The 24,175-nt window shown below is 36.8% G+C and overlaps 1 protein-coding gene across 5 annotated transcripts in view; it reads right to left on the reverse strand.

The window, feature by feature from the left end:
• LOC121379010 (collagen alpha-1(XIII) chain-like) overlaps positions 1 to 24,175 on the reverse strand; it is a 193,823-nt gene that overhangs the window by 169,342 nt on the left and 306 nt on the right. For all 5 annotated transcript variants that reach the window (XM_041507442.1, XM_041507444.1, XM_041507441.1 and 2 more), the window contains exons 1-2: positions 24,011 to 24,175; positions 23,436 to 23,505 (exon numbers count right to left, since the gene is read on the reverse strand). The exon at positions 24,011 to 24,175 is cut by the window's right edge. In XM_041507442.1, the coding sequence (XP_041363376.1) occupies positions 23,436 to 23,505; positions 24,011 to 24,175 (235 nt within the window). The remainder of the gene's footprint in view (positions 1 to 23,435; positions 23,506 to 24,010) is intronic.

The raw sequence follows: 24,175 nt of genomic DNA on the forward strand, positions 1-24,175 counted from the left end.
ATGAATAACAAGCCATTCTCTTTGGAGGAAAATTAAAAAAGGCCACTGGCAGCTACCAACGACAAAAATAAACTTGCATTTAATTTGTACACATGTATAGAAAATGAAATTTCAAGTGTTTTTGTGTACCCATAACACACATAATCGAGGTTTGCTAAAACTTAAAGTTTTTTGTTTGTTTTGTTTTTTGTATGAAAACACCAAATTTCCTCTTGAGCCAGGGGACAATATTTCGAAATCTGAGGTAACCGGAAGTCAGTTCACATGGTTTTTACCTAGGTAACGAATTGTTCGGTTACGCCATATATATCATTTTAGCTCAAACATTCTTTTTTTCATTTTGCGGTGGCCAAGTTACTTTCACTTTATTGATGGTACTTCTATACCACAATGATGTTCCAGATGTTTGTTTTTTAAAGGTTATTATGCGATGTTAGTATTTTTCAACTTTTGTGACACTTTTGGATTCCTGTTTACGTTAAAACCGTTTTTAACATTTGTAAAATATTATGTGTTATATTCCTTTAGAGATAAAACAGCAGTAGATAATTTAGCCACCCCCAGCAGTCCACGTACATTTCTTTAAAACTTTTGGCTCACTCTATACTAAGCATTTAGTTTAGACTGGTTGCAAGTTACAACTGTTGCAATATTACGTTGTCGACTGGTTTGTTACGCATCAAATATCTAAAAATCAGTCTAAAACATTTGTCGGATAACTAGTCTAACCGATTTGCGGTTCACGTAATTTAATTTTGCGTAACCGACACGCAAACAGAACGGAAGTTCGCGTCAAATATTGTGCCCTGTTGAGCAATACACATGTGCATACTTAAATTTAAAAAAAAAAGAAACTCAAGTAACCCTCAAGTCATAATTAATGTCTAAATCATATTACGATTGGTTGTCAAAGCTTTTTTTCACTATATAGAGAAATTATTTTGTTTTAAAAAGCACATTTGGCTTCTGCAACCCATCTCAGAGAAAGGGTCCACTGAAGAGGTTCGATCCTGAGACAAAAGCACCTCACTCTACTGACTGAAAGACATCAGCAGCTGGATGCTAAACAAGGATACGATAATTAAAAACAGTTAAAATGAAAAATAGGAAAGAAAATAAAAGTGAGGTACAAATTAGAAGACGGAGCAAATTGTACAAAAAAGTTGAAGTTCATTTGGTTTAACGACACCACTAAAGCATATTGATTTATCAATCATCTGCTACTGAACATAACAAATTTGGTAATTTTGACATATAGTCTTAGAGAGGAAATCTGCTACATTTTTCCATTAGCAGCAAGGGGTTGTTTTTATATTCACCATTCCACAAACATAGACAGGATAGCAAATACAAGAGTCTTTGATATACCAGTCATGATGCACTGGCTGGAATGAAAAAAATAGCTGAATGGGCCCACCGATGGGGATTGATCTCACACCGACAGCACATCAAGTGAGCACTTTACCACTGGGCTACATGTGTACGTCCTTGAACAAGGATAATTAAAAACAGTTAAAATGAAAAACAGGAAAGAAAATAACGATGAGGTACCAATTAGAAGATAGTTGGAGCAAATTGTACAAGTCAATTGGGTTACAGATAGTGATGTTTTAAGCCAGATCAGAGCATGCCTATTACACAGGCTCCTAAAAATTATTTATGTAACGTGAAATAAAAAAAATGTTTCTCATATTGCACAGTCTGCTTACCGCGTCGTCATTATGGAGTTCCGCTCCATTGAAAACTAACTTGCTTGTCTGCGAAAGTTATTTTTCATAGCTCATGCTGTCAAAGTTTCCAAGTACAATGAGCGAAAAAATGAGTAGTGGTTAGCTCTCGAGACGAAAGAGCAAAACTAGCATGAACTTCAATTTAAACAGAGCTATCTTAAGCAAATTAGACATGTTTAAAACGAGGTTATTTTCACTCTATTCAGTCAACTTTTAACTTCAGCTGGGAAATGTTTTTTGCAGAAATGTAGTTATAGATTTTATTTCTGAAATTTAACATGAAATCCCTACATCCCTAAAATGTTTGTATCATTGTACATATAAAATTAGAAATGTTTAGTTTGATCTCAAAAAGTATAAAAGTAATCTGTAATACAGTTATAAAAATATTAATACTATTTGTATATTATTCTGTTTAACAGATACCCTAACTAATATTAATATATTTAAATACATGCATGTATAATAAAAGATGAAATGTCGGAATTTTTTACAAATTGGGAATTTTGTCTTCAAAATAGGGAGGGTGAGACGTCGCCCAGTGGTAAAGCGCTCGCTTGATGCATGGTTGGTTAGGGATTGAACCGTAACTAAAATGTGTTGAGTGCGTCGTTAAATAAAACATTTCTTTCTTTTTTTGCTTGATGCACAGTCAGTTTGAGATTGATCCATGTCGGTGGGCCCATTGGCTATAATCGAAAAGAGTAGCCCATGAAGTGGCGACAGCGCGTTTCCTCCCTCAATATCTGTGTGGTCCTTAACCATAAGTCCGACGCCATGGAACCGTAAATAAAATGTGACGAGTGTGTCGTTAAATAAACCATTTCCTTCCTTCAAAATAGAGAATTAAAAACAAAATGATATAGCCTTTCTGGAATGGCGCTGAATATCAGAGTCTAGCAACATTAGGTGACAAAATCCTGGTAATACGCCACAAAGTTTTAACAGCTCTGTAATGTTTTTTGGTACAAACACAATATACTTTTATTTAAGTAGACTGATTGCTGTTGATGGATCCATAAACATGTTTCTACTCCATCCAGTGCTCCACAAATGGCATTATCAAGGGACTGGTTTGTGCTGTCCTGTTTATAGTTATGTACAATTAAAAGATCATTGTCAGGGATGCAGAAATGGAAAATATTTCACTAGCCCGCCGGACCAGAACCAACAAAAATTTACCAGCCTGCCAGAATTTCTACTAGTCCGCCAGCCTATAAAAAATATACTTTTGTTTAGTAATATTAAGGACACTTGTTAAGTTATAAACATCACGTGGCAAATGAACGAAATCAAACCCCAAACCTTGATTTTACAAATGAATACATATTGAAACATTTTGATCAAGACTACGTTATTCACATTTCTTTCTTATAGATTTAAAAAATTTAAGTGACATCCCACAAGTATTTAATAGAAGAATGTATTCAAAACACAACAACAACATACTTTCAACATAAAGAAATCATTTTGAGGAACTATTGACCTTTGACCGGCCCCGTTTCCTGGAAATTGGTCTAAATTAGAACCATTTTTGTTGGCATAATGTAGCTGTTTTATTGAAGATATCATCAAGACTAAAACTAAATAAATAAAATTATAATAGTCAGTCAGAAAGATAGATCACCCATCGGACTGGTCGTTGCATTTTTTTTTTTTAAACTTGTCCGTCAGAATTTTTACTCAGATTTGGCGACCAGGCGAGTACTTTCTGCACCTCCGATTGCTGCCAACTCAGAAAAACATAACCTCGCAACTGATGCTATCAAAAGACTAGTATGTGCTGTCCTGTTTGTAATTCCGTTTATATAAATGATCCCTGCTGCCAACTCAGAACATACTAACCCTATATGCATGCCAGTTCTTCCCCTCACTAAAACATTAGTCACAAACATGTACAAATTGTCAATACCTACGAGACTGTGCTGGGGTGTTCTTTTTTTTTTTTTTTTTTTTTTTTTTTTACTGAGAAATATTAAACCCCGCAGGATTTCTGGCTGAGTGCAATGTAACAAGTCTGATCACCACGAAATTAGTCTCAGAACATTGTGCACCTTACTTGCTATGCTATCTGAAAGTCTGCTGCAAATCACCTCCTCAACGTCTTTTTAACAGCATCTGTCAGGTCATTTCCTCATTGGGGAAATACAAGCTGACTTCCTTATTACTTTTTTCCCCAGTACAACAGGCACCCATGGGTTGCCGCTGGTATACAATCAAAGCAAACACAAATACAGTTTAACTGGGGTTATTAGGTGTCTTTATAAAAGGTAGGAACCAGTACTTATTGGTAAAAAAAAAAATATACTAAATCTCTAAATCATTTACTTCCTAATTTAAAAAAAAAAAAAAAAAAAAAAAAAATATATATATATATATATATATATGTTATTTGAGAAACTTTCTACTTTTATCAAAGTTATATATATATATATATATATATAAAAAAAAAAATATATATATATATATATATATATATACTGAACAAAAAAAGAAACTTCCGATTTGTACATATAGTATTTGTTGTGTTAAAGAATTCATTGTGTAATGAAATTATATAGGTAGTAGACCGGCCTCGGTGGCGTCGTGGCAGGCCATCGGTCTACAGGCTGGTAGGTACTGGGTTCGGATCCCAGTCGAGGCATGGGATTTTTAATCGAGATACCGACTCCAAACCCTGAGTGAGTGCTCCGCAAGGCTCAATGGGTAGGTGTAAACCACTTACAACGACCAGTGATCCATAACTGGTTCAACAAAGGCCATGGTTTGTGCTATCCTGCCTGTGGGAAGCGCAAATAAAAGATCCCTTGCTGCCTGTCGTAAAAAGAGTAGCCTATGTGGCGACAGCGGGTTTCCTCTAAAAACAGTGTCAGAATGACCATATGTTTGACGTCCAATAGCCGATGATAAGATAAAAAATCAATGTGCTCTAGCGGCGTCGTTAAACAAAACAAACTTTACTTTACTTTTATATAGGTAGTATTAGCCTTGAGCTGTATTATCAGGATTCATGAATTTTATCGATTATTTTTGCACTGTTAATCGTCGACAACGTGAAATTCAGTTTGCACGTGCATGCATGGTTCGTCATGTCCCGTGTAGTATTCGGTCAATTTGTTTTACTTGTCTTACTGACATTGTTGTCAAGTGAACGAAAACGCTTCAAAATGTGTAAAAAATTATGTTTTTTTTTTACATTGCAGCATTTTTAGTATGCCAAGAATACCCAATAATTTACGCGAACGGGTGATTGGCATGCTTGATGCTGGCATGTCGACAGAAGACGTTGCAAGGCATGTTGGGAGTTCTAGTCGAGCGATACGAAATCTTCGCGTAAGATTTCGAACGACAGGAAGCACCAACGACTTGCCACGTCGTTGACTTCCGCGTGTTACAATGCGTGGTCAAGACCGCTATAACATGAACACGCATTTGCGCAATCGATTCCAAACTGCCACTGCTACTGCTGCTAACACACCTGGGCTTCATAATAACCGAATCAGTGGGCAAACTGTTCGTAATCGTTTGCGGAGAACGGGTTACATGCACGACGTTCTTACGTCGGATGCGTTTTAACGCAACGTCATCGTCTAAATCGTCTTAACTGGGCACGTGTACACACTCGTTGGATATGGCGACGCTGGAATACCGTTCTTTTTTTGGATGAATCCAGATTTTCTTTACAACGTGGTGATGGCAGGGTGCGCATCTACCGTAGGAGAAATGAACGCTATGCTGACTGTTGTGTTCTTGAACGAGATCGTTTCGGGGGTTGGGGTTGTGTCATGGTCTGGGCGGCCATTGCCGATAGTTATCGTTCACCACTAGTCGTCATTGATGGCAATTTAATTTAAATGCTCAACGTTACCGCGATGACATTCTCGCTCATCACGTCATTCCTCTGTTCCATAACAACGCCAACATCTCGATTTTTCAGCATGATAATGCCACCTCTCATACAGCTAGAGACACTGTAAATTTTCTTAGGACAAATAATATTGATTTCATTGATGACTGGCCCGATCCTGATCTCAACCCCATCGAGCATGTCTGGGATAGTCTGGACAGACGATTGAGGCGTCGTCCCAAGCCACCTGCTAATGTCAACGAACTTCGTCAAGCGCTCATTCAGGAATAGAACAATATTCCACATGCAGAAATCAACACTTTAGTCAATTCTATGCGCCTGCGATGCACTGTGATGCACTGCAGTGGTCAATTCAAGAGGTGGTCATACCCGTTATTAAGTGGGTTTTTTTTTTTTTTAACCCCTACCACACTTGGTAAAAATTTCTCCCAGTTTCTGTTAACCTATGGCCATGATTTTTGCACCAAACGATGCATCATGGAACACTCTTTAAACGCATGTATAACAATTATTCCCCCGGTTTGTTTTTATCAAGTTATGTTCAAGCAAAGTTAGCGGAAGTTTCTTATTTTGTTCAGTATATATATATATATATATATATATATATATATATATATATATATATATACACACACACACACATATATACATATACATATACATATACATATACATATACATATACATATATATATATATAACTTTGATAAAAGTAGAAAGTTTCTCAAATAACACATGCATCCTGAATAAATCAATGTTTAATGCTGCTGTTAAAGTGAATTTTTAATATTAAAGTATTTAGAAAACAAATAATCACATTTATGTTTCTTCCAATCTGGGTCACACAAAAACCACTGTTAATGAAGAGGAATAATGCTTCTGAACTCAGGGCGGGATTTAGCTCAGTCGGTTGAGCATTCACCTGAGGTGCTTGTGTCGCAGGATTGAACCACCTTAGTGGATCCGTTTAACTGATTGGGTTTTTTCTCGTTCCAACCAGTATACCACAACTGGTCAAAGGCCGTGGTATGTGCTTTTCTGTCTGTGGGAAAGTTCATATAAAAGATTCCTTTCTGCATTAGGAAAATGTAGCAGGTTTCCTCTGTTGACTACGAGTCAAAATTACCAAATGTTTGACATCCAATAGCCGATGATTAATTAATCAATGTGCTCCAGTGGTGTCGTTAAACAAAAAAAACAAAAAAACTTTAGCTTCTGAACTCTGTACATGTACAATATACTAAATAGGTGTTACCACTGTGTTACCATAAGGCAGTTGTACTCTGTGATGCTAGGTAACATCACAGGGTAGAGTTGATGATATTCATTATTAAAACTAGATACATTTATGTTTGCAGTGTCATAAATTAGGGGTTGATGAGTTATATTACAAGTGAAATTATCCATGAATGTGCGACACATTTACAGAAACATGAACACTTATTTTAATGGTAAGCTTTGGACCATGTAGGCTAAAAGAAATTCTGATGTGAAACAAATTTACTCTGGACAGTATTTTGTAAACCTAAGTTATGTTTTTTTATGCTACTTAAAGGGACATTCCTGTGTTTTAGGCGATTGTTAAGATGATATGAATCAACAATTACTTTTTAATAACTGCAATCACATGTTAAATATATTTTTCTAAATAAAATATTTGTGACTATATATTAAACATGTTTCTGATCATCCCAACGGTTGTACTAGGTCAAACTTAATTTTATTCTCTAATATATATTTTTTTGTACGTACGAAATTATTGGAATACCAAATCCAGTTTGGGCTACTTACAAATATTATGACGACCAGAAACACATCGAATGTACACACACTGATATTCTAAACAAGAAAATACATTTAATATGTAAGTTTAATCGTAGAAATATTGTATTAGTCGGAAACATCTTACAATGCAGCAAACTCAAGAATATCCCTTTAAAACTTTTTAATGTAAAGTATTAAAAAATGCATACTGACCATTATGCAAACAACAATATTACAACTTTACATTCCAGTCACTTTCAAAGGTGATTGTACAATTGGTGTGATAAAACTATGAATGAATGTGTCAGATAATTGGTTGTAACTAGCCAGGTTATTAATATTAGTAGGATCACAACAATAGAATGCTTATGGGGTTAATTATTCAATAATTTGCTGTAAGTGTTAACCTATGACACACCATTTGTACCAGCATATCACATTACTAATTAAATGAATAAAAAAAAGAAACTGGATTTGATGTTTTGTCTATACACAAAATAATAGAAAATCTTAACTTAAAAAGAACCAGTTAAAACTTCATTTTCCTTCGATCATACACTTTAACTACCATAGTAACCTATGTGGCTAAAACTCCTACCTAAAGCATAGCAATCGACATAAACACCACAGATATAAATACTACCACCTCTCACTCTTAAAGTTAATCAGAAAAAATTGGGGGTGAAGTTGCTTATTTCACAGAAAATGGGTAGCATCTATGACTACCCTAGTTCCGCACAAAATTTGAGTACCTTTTTTTTTTAAAGATACCCCTCACATGTTTCAAGCACAAGGCTAATTGACACAGTGGTACTAGATGAAATAAAATTGCATACATGTACATTTTTTGCCCAGATGAAACTATTTTTTTTTACACCCAGCACATTCACAGGACTTGTGGTGTTAACTTCTCTATCAAAAGTTCAGTGCACCTCGAACTTTAACCCAGATGGAAGATATATGATATAGTACTACCTATAAGGATCTAACAATGAAAGTGTTAAAACACAGCAGAAACTTTCATAGGAGACCTAGCTTGGTGTTTATAAAACTTTTAGTCTATATACTTTGGACAAACAAGAGTCTGAGACAGTACATATTATAAACCGATGTACAAAATATTTTAACTCATTGATATTGTAGGGGAGGGGCATCCATACAAAAAACAATTTTCATATCTCCTAAATTGAAGGGCCATAACTCTGTAAAAAAGTCAAACTGATTTGTAACAGTACATGAAAAGGCTATATACAAAATTTCAGTTCAGTATGATGGAGATTTTATGAAAAAAATCTGGAAAACTATATGTGGAACAGACAGACAGACAGACAGACAGACAGAAAGATAGACAGGCAGACAGACAGAAAGACAGAATGACAGAAGGATGGAGGTGAAGCCTATAGCCCCCTCCAATTGGACTGGTAAAGGTACTAATAACACTCCCATCAGATGATGAGGTCACAACACGGTAGGAAACCACATCGGATGATCCCCCCACATCCCAGTTCTAAAGGAAGCATTCACTTACACAGCTTGGCTGACATGTTAATGAGGGACTCCTGCGAACCACAATTAATTTGATTGAACAATTAATTAGCCAATTGGAATGAGTGGCCAAGAACAGCAGTGCATCACTCAAAGTGACAGGTATGCTCATAGATGTGATAATAATTGGAAACAGAAGCACCGATCGGTCAGATAATCAGGTGATTTAGCCAGACATGTTCCTCTTGTTATTAGATGTGGCGACCACACATTTCAGTTTTATCTCTATTGATTTAAACCACATGTTAACCCATTTTGTGCAAAACAACCAGTTAAACATTTAAATACAAGTTAAGAAAATTTGATGGCAGAAAGATGGTGAAGGCTTGTACTTGAGAGAAGTGGGAAATGATGAGTGGGCGGGATGGCAGTAGGGCATCAAGTAGAGGAAAGCAAGACAAGAATTTTAGTTTTAATGAAGACAATTATGGGTTTTTTTGTAAATTCACCCAGAGAAGGTACAGCAATGACTATGGAAGGATATGGGGGAAAATGAAACTAGGACCAAGTCTTGAGGAAAACTTGGTCACGGAAATGAGGGAAGCTGCAAAGCTACACAAGAGAAAAAGATGCATTGAATGAATGGGAGATTATGAATCAATCAATAGCTTGAATAGCATGGAATAAATAAAAAACCATGAATGAATGAATGAATGAATGAATGAAAGAAAGAAAGAAAGAAAGAAGAACAAACGAACAAACGAATTAATTAATTGTAATTTTGGTGGGAGTTTTATTACAGTAAAAATATTTTAAAATTTGTTTTACAAATATGATATATACTGTAAATCATGAAATTAATGCGAGCAAGTAATTAATGCGAAAAATGCGGTGAACACATCGACGCAATAATAACTTGACGCATTTTGTTTAGTCTCATTCCCAATACAAAAAATGTGCAGGATTTTACTATAATACTTCTAAATAAAATAAAACTTTTATAATATAAAGATAAAACAAACTTTACAAAAACAATTTTTGTTAAATGTCTTTTTGTGAATACTTCAAGAATCTTTCTTTCGTTACGATATTGCCATTCTATTTTCACTTTCCTGGAATATCATAGTGGTTATATAATAAAGTGATGTTCCAAATGTTTTGTTTTTAAAAAGCTAATTTTGCGATGTGAGTATTTTTCAAATTTTCTTACACTTCTGGATTACTGTATACATTTAAACTGTTTTGAACATTTGTAAAATTATAATCAACAAATTGTATTACTAAATATATTCATTTAAAAATGAAACAGTAGAAAATTATATAACCGCAACCAACGTATTTCTTCAAACCATTTGGCTCGACTCTATACATGGCATTTAAGTTAGACTGGTCGCAAGTTGTCACTGTTGCAATATATCACATTTGTTAATGTCTATTCCTGTGCTGCGCATCAAGTGTATAAAATCAGTCTAAAACATTTGTTAGAATAATACGTCTGCGTTCGCGTGAAATATTGTGCCCTGTAATAGCGACCCGTTTACCTTTTATTCCTACTGGTGGATTAATTAGAAGCGATCACCACACAAAAGTGTGAGGCATACCCTTAATAAGGTGTAGTTATACTAATTAAACTACTTTAAGTAATTAGGGCTTCCTGGTCGACCCACCATGCGATCAGCTTCAGATTAGGCCTATGTAGTAGCTGTGAAAACAACTACTGACTTCTTTTGACATGAAAGATGAAGCCCAAACAATATAATAACAACACAACTGTATTTTTTATGTGATGTGGACTTTTGCCCGACGCATTAATAAAAATACGCATTTTTGTTCACTCATGTACGGACGCAATAATATCATGACGTATTAATTACATGATTTACAGTATATATATATATATATATATATATATATATAAACACCATATTACAAAAATAAAACAGCTTTTACCGCTCAAATTATCTAGTCAAGAAAGACTAGAAAAAGATGTTCTAAAGAAACCTTAAAACAGATTTATAGAAATAATTCAATTACTCTACTTTCTCTCACATATATACACAAAGTCCAAATACTTAAGCTACAAAATATCTACAACCGATTTCCTTAATTTTCTGTTTCAACTCCAATCTTCTCAAATCAAGATCTGAGAAAAGTTAAAACACGTTGTTTGCCGTAGCAAGATTAACAAATTGCAGTCTGCAAATAGTTACTGGGAATGTTAATACTATCTTCTATACACCTGTTTCCACATGTAATGGGATCTAAATCAGATTGCATACTTGCTAGTAATAAAGATCTGTCGACTTAGGCCGTGGAGAGAAGATGATATTTATATTAAAGAAAGAAAGGTTTTATTTAACGACACACTCAACACATTTTATTTACGGTTATATGGCATCAGACATATGGTTATGAACCACACAGATATTGAGAGAGGAAACCCACTGTCGCCACTCCATGGGCTACTCTTTTCGATTAGCAGCAAGGGGTCTTTTATATACACCATCCCACACAGGGTTGTACATACCACAGCCTTTGATATGCCAGTCGTGGTGCACTGGCTGGAATGAGAAATAGCCCACTGACGGGGATCGATCCCAGACCGACCGTGCATCGAGAGAGCGCTGTACCACTGGGCTACGTCCCGTCCATATTTATATTATATTAAGAGTAGTGTCATATATACAATACTGGCTTAATTAGTAAGTGTGGATAAACTTGTTTGAACCTGAGCCTTTAATAATAATGTTCATTTAAATGAATTGTTGAATTAAAAAAAAATAACTGGATTTACATTTTACAAATATGTATTACTAAAAATCCCCAACCACAAATCAAAAATCAAAAAGAAAACCCAATATCAATGTTGATCACATTACATCACTATCAGGGGCGTAGGCAGGTTTTTTTTTGACGAAACACACACACACACACACACACACACACACACACACACACACACACACGCTGAAGCAAATGGTCCGTTTTCAGAACTAAAACATACAGGTTTATACATATGGAGTTTCTGGTGGTGCAAAAACAAAATAGAAATGGTCCACTTGGTTCATATTCGAACCCCCCCCCCCCCCCCCCCCCCAGGTCCAGCTCAGGCTACGCCAGTGACAGTAAAGACTGTCACAGAATAATTTTAAAGGGAATTAATATATGTTTAAAATAATAAATAAAATGTTGTTATAAAATTGCAAATCATTAACCTCATTGAAACTACATGGTGGTGCGTAAAAATTACAACTGCCACAAACACACTAGTAAAAATCCCAAAATCCCAACATATTTAGGTTGCATGTAGCAGAATATATCATGTACAGAATCTGATGTTTTCAAGAAAAAAACAGGTTTGCTTTGTTTAGCAACACCACTAAAACAATTGATTAACTAATCATCAACTATTGGACATCAAACATTTGGTAATGCTGACCAATAGTCTTTACAGAAAACCTGCTATTTTGTCCAGTAGCAGCATAAATCTTTTATATGCACTTTCCCACACAGGACAGCACATACCATAGCCTTTAATATACCAGTCGTGGGGTACTGGTTGGCATAAGAAAAACTGAATCAGACAATGAATGCACCAAGGAGGTTTAATTTCACCCTAGTCCAAAGGGATGTAGAAAATGTGGTTCTTTCTGTTTTTGTTACATTACCCTATATAATATATAGCTGGTATGGTAGGACTTTCCTTTGGCACCATCACATATAAAGAGTATTATAATTACTTATCATAAATAGTTAAGAGTTTGGGCTACGGTTAGGGTTAGGGTTAGTGATAGTGCAAAAGGAAAGTCCTTCCACAAACATCAGAAACCCCCCCTCCCAAAAAACCTAAAAAAAAACCCCACTGAATTTGTTTTATTTAACAACGCCACTATAGCACATTGATTTTTTATCTTATCATCGGCTATTGAACGTCAAACATATGGTCATTCTGACACTGTTTTTTTAGAGGAAACCCGCTGTCGCCACATAGGCTAGTCTTTTATGGCAGGCAGCAAGGGATCTTTTATTTGCGCTTCCCACAGGCAGGATAGCACAAACCATGGCCTTTGTTGAACCAGTTATGGATCACTGGTCGGTGCAAGTGGTTTGCACCTACCCACTGAGCCTTGCGGAGCACTCACTCAGGGTTTTGAGCCTTGTGGAGCACTCACTCAGGGTTTGGAGTCGGTATCTGGATTAAAAATTCCATGCCTTGACTGGGATCTGAACCCAGTACCTACCAGCCTGTAGACTGATGACCTAACCACGACACCACAGATACTGGTAAAAAATTATTTCAAGTATGTAAACTAACTTAATGGTGTAAAATTCCTGCCATAACTAAAACTATTTTACAAGTTTCCTAATAATATCTAGCAATGGCAGATTTATGACTTTGAGAAGGGGGTTTAGTATCTGTTTGCTTGCTGATCACATCTCACTAAGCAGGGACGTGTGAAAGAAAGAAGTGTTTTATTTAACGACGCACTCAACACATTTTATTTACGGTTATATGGCGTCAGACATATGGTTAAAGACCACACAGATATTTTTAGAGGAAACCCGCTGTTGCCACATAGGCTACTCTTTTATGACAGGCAGCAAGGGATCTTTTATTTGCGCTTCCCACAGGCAGGATAGCACAAACCATGGCCTTTGTTGAACCAGTTATGGATCACTGGTCGGTGCAAGTGGTTTACACCTACCCATTGAGCCTTGCGGAGCACTCACTCAGGGTTTGGAGTCGGTATCTGGATTAAAAATTCCATGCCTCGACTGGGATCCGAACCCAGTACCTATCAGCCTGTAGACCGATGGCTTGCCACTACGCCACCGAGGCCGGTCGCAGGGACGTGTGCATCTGTGTGTGAATCAATGTGCTCTAGTGGTGTCGTTATACAAAAACTAGCTTTAATGTTAACTGTTTCTCTCTGTGTGTGTGTGTGTGTGTGTGTGTTTTGCAGGTGAATTAAAAAAAAAAAAAAAAAAATTAAAGATGCATTTTATAGTCCGACCGGACGTAGAAAAATACGGACTTAATGTGCGCCCTGCACTATATTTTTTATACTGGGTAGCTAATGGGTGTTAAACCTTTGGATCCGACACCAACATGGATCTGCGGTTTAAAAAGACGATTACAAACTCCCTCAATAATAAGAAAACAGAACTTCATTATATATCCTTACCACAAATTCATAAAACCACATATTTATAGAAATCCTAAAATCTATTTCCAGCTTTGAACTCTCTCATGCAGACATCGATGTCTGCTTCTGGCGAGCTCGCGCCACCACGCTGAGCTCGTGCAGTGTGGTCGCCTCGAATCCATACACGCATCACGGCGCGCTCCGGCCCAACTACAAAGACTTGAGCATAATTAGAAACAAATTTACTACAAGTGTTGTCCTATCGCCTGAAGTGTGGAGACATGATAGTTTTTACAGATCTCCGCCATTCGACCATTGATGTACTTGTTCAAAGTTACTGGCGGTTAGGCTACGTCTGCATGGACAATTGCAAACATCGCAAAAAAAAAAAAAAGGGATTGCTTTTCCTTTACCACAACGATAAAGCAACAAGTCATGTGGAGATTTATTTTATGTAGTCCAATATCTTTTGAGAGAGAGAAAAAAAAAGAGGCCATGTAAATTTACAATATGTTGGGGGGGGGGGGGATTCGGTGGTAGAACCGGGAGCCCCTCCCTCCCCACGCAAGCACGAACATATATGTTTTTCCCCCATCTTTAATCCTATATAAATAAAGATTAAAAATGTGTCCCATCCATATATCGTTTCTACGTAAGTCGAGAAGATATGGACGAGGGGGAAAGGTTCATAAAATGTTATAGTCATAGATTGCGGTAAATTTGGTCTCCCCTCACCATTTTTTAAATAGGTACATTGTATAAAACGGCACAAATAACGAGGATACGTTAGCTTCTGTGATATTTATTTTGTCTTCCAAGTGTTTTCACCATAATCTTTTGATTTTGTTCTTTTTTAAGCTAATTTAATGATTGCCTAAAAAAATTGGAAATCCCTCCATCAAATCATGCCATGATTCTACATAGATTTGTGAAATTTCGCAACCACAGTTACTGTTACGGATAGCGATAGGTCACCATTTGGACGATACAGCAATTTACGATTAAAATCCTTCTACACGTAATAAATTTCGTCCATATAATTATATAACAAATAACACTTCTGAGACTGCCACCATCTTCAGGTCACTACCTTCGCCGAACCGGCCTCGGTGGCGTCGTGGTTAGACCATCGGTCAACAGGCTGGTAGGTACTGGGTTCGGATCCCAGTCGAGGCATGGGATTTTTAATCCAGATACCGACTCCAAACCCTGAGTGAGTGCTCCGCGAGGCTCAATGGCTCCTTTACTGCTAATCGGAAAGAGTAGCCTATGAAGTGGCGACAGCTGGTTTCCTCTCAAAATCTGTGTGGTCCTTAACCATATGTCTGACGCCATATAACCGTAAATAAAATGTGTTGAGTGCGTCGTTAAATAAAACATTTCTTTCTACCTGCGCCGATCTACGAAACTAGCTAAACGATAATTAGTACGTAAACGACATCAACATGCTTTGGCCCATTATTATTAGCTATCGGTATCCGTAACAGTAAAAGTGTGGTTGCAAAACGTCTTGCATATCTCTAAGGGGATTACTTATAGGCATATAGAAGATACAGAAACATTCCATCTATAATGATGCAATAAATAATAATAATATTGCGTCGCTTGAAACAGTACTCGAACGTCAGTATTACAATGCGCAGTTAAACATATTATCAGACTTAAATAATATCCGGTGCGATAACAGACTTAAATAATATCCGGTGCGATAACAGACTTAAATAATATCCGGGGCGATGACTAGATGTGTAGGACTATACCGGATAGGAAGTTTTTTCACCACATCTCCCAAAGAAAATACGAAAAGGTGTCTTGGTTTATGTAACGAAGACCCAATATTATGTGCACTGATTTTTTTTAGTACGGTCCTGATAGACCTACTACTAAAATACGGACGTAAATTCCGCGCCATTGATTTACGGTTATCTGAAAAGCAGGTTACACGCCACCATTCAAGTCAACTTCGTGGATGACCTATCACCACTTAAAGGCACATTCCTGAATTTGCTGCAATTTTAAAGATGTTATCGACTAACAGAGACTTTTTAACGATTGTAATTACATATCAAATATATTTTTCTGCATAAAATATTAGTGGCTGTATATTAAACGTGCTTCTGATCGTTCTGATATTTGTACTAGGTTAAATTTCATTTTATTTCCTAAAATATTGTTTTTTCGTACGTACGAAATTATTTGAAGACAAAATCCAGTTTGGGCTTCTTACAAATATTAAGACGACCAGAAACACATTGAATAGACAGACACTGATACTATAAACAAGAAAATATATTTAATATGTAAGTTTATTCGTAGAAATGTTTTATTAGTCGGAAGGATCTTACAATGCAGCAAACTCAGGAATGTCCCTTCAAGGGTGGTCCGCAAATATCAACAAAAAAATCCCGTTTAGTACACGTTCGAGAATTTCAGTAGATTTTTAAACAACCTTAGTGTTTTTTTCACTGTCAGCATGATCACAGTATTTGTATACGGATGGATGCACGAATACATGTTTAACGACACTTGAACATACACATAATCTTCAACCACCTGGAGCTGGGGCTAAACCAACCGATGCATATCAACCTTCTTGTTTTGTCGACTGTCCTATTGTCAATGTGTTGATGATATTAGACTTTTTTTTTTATTTTGTCGACCATATCTTACCTGACATATAGCTATTATAAATTAAATGCTAGATTTTTAACCAAATACGTTTGGGTTTTTTTTTTCAAAATGGAAACGGGCTGAAAGAAACACACTCAACATATTTTACCTTCGGTTTTATGGCCCTAACATACAGATAAGGAGAAGTTAAACCCGTTGCCGTCACTTCTTTTAACTAATCTTTTCGATTAGCAGCAAGGGTCTTTTATAATATACATCATCCCAGACAGCAGTGTAGCCGTGCCGAAACGGCCCCTAATAACGAAAGCAGTAAAAAAAAAAAAAAAGGTCTTCACCAGGTAGACAAAAAGTTTGCTTTTTTGTTTTACGACACCACTAGAGCACATTGATTTATTAATCCTCGGCTATTGGATGTCAATCATTTGGTAATTTTGACATATAGTCTTAGAAAGGAAACCATCCCACAGATAGGATAGCACATACCACGGCCTTTGATATACCAGTCACGGTGTATTGGCTGGAACGAGAAATAGCCAAATGGGCCCACCGACGAGGATCGATCCTAGACCGACCGCGCATCAAGCGAGAGCTTTACCACTGGGCTACGTTCCGCCCCCCCCCCCAGGTAGAAAAAAGGCACTTTTAAACTAAACAGAAACACCGACTCCTCTCCCCTCCACCTCCCCATTAAGTACGGCCCTATAGTATTTGTGAACTGATGTGTGATGGTGACGAGATATATGCGACTGTGTGTGGTTACAATCTTCTTCAGACATTCAATGGGTTGGCACATTAATCTTTAAGTAAACTGATATTTAAAAAAAAATCCTTGTTTTTCTCCCCATCCTATTTACTACTACGCAGTTGTGAGTACAAATATATGTACACAGCATTAAATACAAACGTTTTCAATTAACTGCGAAATTCAGTTGTGAAGTAGCAATACCTTTTACATAGTGTAAACAGATTTTTTTTTTTTCCTTCTATATTTTACAATTATATGCATGTACTAGTACATAGGAATATATAGAGAAAAAAGCCTTAAGTACAAAATTAATGTTTTCAAGTCTCCTCTTCGCAGTAAATACGTTAACTACATGCGAATCACCACTACTGCTACTACTGAGTACTATAGAATGTGATATCTACATATCCCATATAGGTACAGATAGGGAATAGCTACATGGCTAAGCTTCTGAAGATGAATTTGGGTATGAATGAAATTCAGATATATTAAGTTTCAAATTACTTGTTCTATTTGTTTTATTTGGTTCAGGACTATTTTTAATAAGCAAAACATCATGAGTACCCTTCCCAGTGTTTCGATACCTATGCGGCTATTCAACAACTGCGTAATGCAAAATCGAGCGAATTCGTACATCAATCCCACAGCGCTTTTAACGTATGCGTTATATGTATGTATGTATGTATGTAGTAGTAGTAGTAGTAGTAGTAATAGTTGTTGAAGTAGTAGTATGCATAACATATATGTGTACGGGCTCCCATGGGCGTACGACCCGGGGGGCAGGGGGGCAAAAGCCCCCCCCCCCCCAAATTCGGGCAAAACAGTGGGAAAACAGTGGGGGAAATTCGGGCAGTTTTTATCTGGGTAAAATTTTGGGCAAATCAACCCCTCCAGCCCCCCTAAATCAAAGAGTCCCCATACGCCCATGCGGGCTCCCATTTTTGTTGGGGGAGGGGGCAGGCTGGTTTTTGTCTGAATTAAACAAAAATGCCCGATTCTGAGTAACAACATTTATTCACATTAGCATTACTACCAAAAGGGTTGCAAAAGAATCATTACGCAGTTTTATATGGATTACAGCTAATTTTGAGGGTAGAATGATGGAAATACATGATAAAAAAAGTCTCAGTTTAGAACATTTTGCACGAATATCTGTATAATAATTTTCCCCCGAATTGAGGTTTTCCCGCTGCTCTCTCCCCCAACCCCCCCCCCCCCCCGTCTCCTACGCTTATGCTTAGGGTATATTTTTAAAGTAGTTACTCAATCAGGTACAAACGAACAAACAAAACTTCAGCTTGCAGGAATCCGGATTATTTAGCTTTCTCAATATATATACACACACAGACAGACTATTTAAATAATGGGCATATCTTAAAGTCCGTAACGTAATTTGGAGTCAACTAGATTTGTAGCCTGCGACGTTATTGTGTGTGTGTTTAGCGTTGACATTTAAACGGACTCCAAGCAAAGAGTTTGTTTTTCGCCAATGTTGAAAAATAATTGGCGAGTGGCTTGTTATGTTACATTGGATCATACACGCCAGGCATCGTGCCGGAATTCGTGTGTGAAAACAACTCGCCAGCTTTGTGCATGTTCATGTTGGACTTTTATTTTGAGGAGAGGGTCGGAAGTGATAGAGTTGGGTTGGATGCAGGGCAATAGCTAATTTTCTTCTTCGGGGGCGATATATAGCGTCTATAGAGTATAGCAACTAAGGCAAGAATATAATTTGTTTGTCGTATTATGATTCTTATGGTTATTAAGTGCCTAACCAACACCGTTATGATGGCAAATACTCTCTTCCTAAGTTGTCACGTCTGCTGTTACTACTGATAAAAAAAACCCAAAAACCCCATACATTCCGGGTTCTTCTTCTTCTTCTTCTTCTTCTTCTTCTTGTTTTTTAAAGATATAATATTTATCATGTAGAACATTATGGAGTGTAGTTATACTTCAGAAATTTTTGTCAGGTAATACTTTAAAAAATAAAAAAATATTTCCCATAGGATTTGATATGAATTATAGTAAAACATAGACCTTCGAAAATCAGACTTGTTCATACAGATTATATATTTGAAGCTATGCATGGTCAAATAGTCTTAGAAAATCAACAATTCGATAAGTATATGTACAGCTGTAAGGTTAAAACAGTTTTCAAAATATTTCAGACCATTCAAACGGCATAGATGGTTTATGGCATAAATCACGAAAAGTTTGACACCCAATAGCCGATGTATTTTTCGTGCTGGGGTGTCGTTAAACATTCATTCATTCATTCATTCATTCAAATCACGAAACTTATTCAGCCCCTACAGGTAAATAAATACCTGTCAAACAAATCAAACAGTTTACATGATATACATATCGGATAGATTACTCAAGTCGTTTTTAAAATCAAATACTATATTTTAGTAACCACATCATTAACTTCAGAATATAATTCAAACAAATCAAAAGGTATAAATATTGAATGTTTAAGTTAAATATTTGTTGTTTAAATCTGCAATCCTACCTCTCCATCTTATAAAGCAAAATACAAACATAGACACGGTTTGAATAATTCGTCTTATAATAATAACATATAGTCTTTTTGGCGACTAAAATTACATATTAAATACATTTTCTTGTTTAAAATACCAGACATGTTTGCGGTCATGTACCCAAGTTTGTGGCAGTCATTTTTCATTGAACTTCGTAATATATATTTTTTCGTACGTACGAAATTATTGGAAGGTAAAATCTTGTTAAAGCTATTACAAACATGACGACACAAGTTTGTTTTGTTTTGTTTAACGACACCACTAGAGCACATTGATTTATTAATCATCGGCTATTGGATGTCAAACATTTGATAATTTTGACATATAGTTTTAGTGAGGAAACTCGCTAAATGTTTCCATTAGTAGCAAGGGATTTTTTATATGCACCATCCCACAGACAGGACAGCACATACCACAACCTTTGATATACCAGTCGTGGTGCACTGGCTGGAACGAGAAATAGCCTAATGGGCCCACCGACGGGGATGGATCCCAAACCGACTGCACACCAAGCAATCACTTTACCAGTGGGCTACACCCTGCCCCAACAGGACGACAAAACAAAAACCTTGTTTATACAAGCATCGATATTCTAAACCAGAAAATATCTTTAGTAGGTAAATGTAGTTATCAAAAAGGCTCCAGATGTCGTAAAAATGTTATAAGGGCAGCAAACTCTGGATAGTCCCTTTAAAATTTTATTATTACATACATTTATAATGTTACAGTAAACGGCGGAGACGTCCCGCATTTTGAGTGTGAATGGCGAATTATTATTATTTCACATGGTTCTAGGTTAGCGATTGCATCAAAATCAAATCGAAGAATGGCGTGTCACGGACAGAACAATTAAGTGAATGTTCTATTCGAAATGGTTAAATATTAAAATGCCACATAACCATTATTAAAATGTGCCGTTGGTCGAGATATAGCCCAGTGGTCAAGCGCGGTCGATCTAGGATCGTCTCCGTTGGTGGGCAATTTCTTGTTCCAGCTAATGCTTCACAACTGGTGTAACAAAGGCCGTGGTATGAACTGTCTTGTATGTGGGATAGTGTATGTAAATGTTGTAGACAAACAGTAGATCATGGAGTGGCGATAGTGGATTTCCTAAATAATTATCTCTTTGGTCCTTGACCATAATATATGTGTCCAACGTCATATAACCGTAATCAAAATTTCTAAAATATATAAAATAATAAAATATATATACTTTATACTATTATCCTCGGATCCATGTCATCTTTAAAATTAACTGCCTTAACTAACCGTTATAATAATGGGTAAAATTAGTATTTATTTCCATGACTGGGATTTTAATTATTATCTTGAAACAAGCTTTAATCTAAAACAAACGATCAGACGGGGACGATTGTTTTTTGTAAATGGGTGTTTTAATGTTTGCCATATACGAGTATATCGAAGTCACAGGAGTGTGTTGTATTTTCGTCACTGTTTGAAGTGATTTACATAAAATATAAATGATATTAGGATCTTTCTTTACTTAGACCTTCAGTAAGGCTCCGGCCACTTTTAAGTCTAAATTTGAAGTCTCTTTTGAACTTGTGAGATCGATCCCCGTCGGTGGGCCTATTGGGCTATTTCTCGCTCCAGTCAGTGCACCACGACTGGTACATCAAAAGGCCGTGGTATGTGCTATCCTGTCTATGGGATGGTGCATATAAAAGATCCGTTGCTGCTAATCGAAAAGAGTAGCCCATGAAGTGGCGACAGCGTGTTTCCTCCCTCAATTTCTGTGTGATCCTTAACCATATGTCCGATGCCATATAACCATAAATAAAATGTGTTGAGTGCGTCGTTAAATAAAACATTTCCTTCCTTCCTTTTGAACTTGAGACTCGCACTAATTGACCCGTTTGGATCTTCAGGTCCTCCTAGCCCTCTTGGTCCTTGCTTTGATTGGTCCTGTGTTTGTATCAGATTGTATGTCCCTTGCTGCTAATCGAAAAGAGTGACATACAAAGCAAAAACAGGTCGTGAAACTCAACATACCATTCTATTTATCCCAACTAAATCTGCAGCCTCCAATGAACTTGATACTCATACCAATTGACTTCCTTGGCCTTCCTTGGCCTTCCTGGTCCACTAGGACCCCAGTTTGTGTAACCATGCGTGTATGTATCCACCTTCTGTGACATACCAATAACATGTGAAACTTCGCAAATGCCAAACAGTTTAACTAGTAAAATCTGAAGTCTCCGTTTAACTTAAAACCCATATTAATTGACCTTCTTGGCCCTCCTTTGTATTGGTCGTGTGTGTATTCAAACTTAACACATGCCAACCTATTTAACGAGTTTAAATCTGAGGCCTCCTTTTAACATGAAATCCATACCAACTGACCCTCGTGGCCCCTATGCATTCATTTGAATTGGTCTTGTGTGTATGCATCATGCTTCTGTGCTGTATGAATAAGCAGTTATGAAATTTAACAAATGCCTACATTTGAAGCCTCATTTGAACTCGATACCCATACCAACTGACACTCATGTCCCGTTTGTCTTCATTTGGATTTGTCATGTGTATATGCATCATGCTTCAGTGTCGTATTAATAACAAGTCATAACTTTTAACAAATGCCTACATTTGAGGCCTCCTTTGAAAAAAAGACCCATACCAACTGACCCTTTTGACCCTATGCCCTCATTTTGATAGGTTTTGTGTATATGCATCATGCTTCTTTGTCGTATTAATAGCAAGTCATGAAATTTAACAAATGCCTAAATTTGTGGCTTCCTTTGAACTTGAGATCCATACCAACTGACCCTCATAGCCCTATGCCCTCATTTTGATAGGTTTTGTGTATATGCAACATGCTTCTTTGTCGTATTAATAGCAAGTCATGAAATTTAACAAATGCCTAAATTTGTGGCTTCCTTTGAACTTGAGATCCATACCAACTGACCCTCATAGCCCTATGCTCTCATTTTGATAGGTTTTGTGTATATGCATCATGCTTCTTTGTCGTATTAATAGCAAGTCATGAAATTTAACAAATGCCTAAATTTGTGGCTTCCTTTGAACTTGAGATCCATACCAACTGACCCTCATAGCCCCATTGCCTTCATCTGGATTGGTCTTGTGTATGCATGATATGCATCATGCTTCTGTGTCGTATTAATATCAAATCATAAAATTTAACAAAAGCCTAAATATTGAGGCCTCCTTTGAACTCGAGACCCATACCAATTGACCCTCTTGACCCCTATGCCCTCATTTTGATTGGTATTGTATTTATGCATCATGCTTCTATATTAATAACAATTCATGAAATTTAACAAATGCCTAAATTTGACGCCTCCTTTGAACTTGAGACACATATTCACTTACCCTCTTGACCCCTATGCCCTCATTTAGTTGGTATCGAGTTTATGCATCGTGCTTCTGTATTAATAAAATGTCATGAAATGTAACAAATGCCTAAATGTAATGCCTCCATTGAACTCCGGACCCTTCTGAATTGTCCTGGGTGTATCTATGCATCATGCTCATGTGTCTTACCTGGTGGACAGTGGCATTCCGCGGCACGCTTTACTATGGGAGTCTGGTGCTTCTGGTATTTCTTCAGATGCTGAAGAAGAAGAAGAAAACACGCACGGCAATTATCAGGACCGCAGTCACAAAGTCGCACTCGAAACCCTTATCTTGACGTTAACCTCAGTTATCTTGTACTAGGCGAATAATAAAATCACCACTTTAATAATGTGAAGTCCTTAACGTCGAACTGAAGGCTTTTCTGAGAATAAACAGAGACATGCAACTATTTGCTGTTTGCAATGACTGATCCAGGGTCATCTTGAAGAGGCGCTGGGGATAGGGTGGTTAAAAAAACAAGAGAAAAAGTCAAATCCAGGGATGAAAACTAAGACGACTTTTTAAGAGAAGGTGGCAATGGTTGTGGGGTATGGGTTGTAGAGTCGGGGATATGTTGCCTTTTAAAATGTTTTATTTTTCGTATATCTGAAATGGGATTCCCTGCAGGTTAAACTGAATAAAACCAAGAGACCCGGGCCACCGTATACCTTTTTTTACATCCGCCACTGGAATGTCTGGACAGCAATAAATTCTATACATACCTGTGTTATAAGTACATCCAATTCGCTTTGTATATATTTATCAACATGTTGTTTGTAGTTTGTGCATTCTTCTTCTAACGTTTCCACGCGGGTTTGAAGCGACAGCAATGCACTGTGGTATGAAAGCATAGTCCATGCAAGAAAAGCAATTAACAAACTGAGCAA

Source organism: Gigantopelta aegis, chromosome 8 (assembly GCF_016097555.1).
Source record: "Gigantopelta aegis isolate Gae_Host chromosome 8, Gae_host_genome, whole genome shotgun sequence".
In the NCBI taxonomy this organism is placed as follows: Eukaryota; Metazoa; Mollusca; class Gastropoda; order Neomphalida; family Peltospiridae; genus Gigantopelta; species Gigantopelta aegis.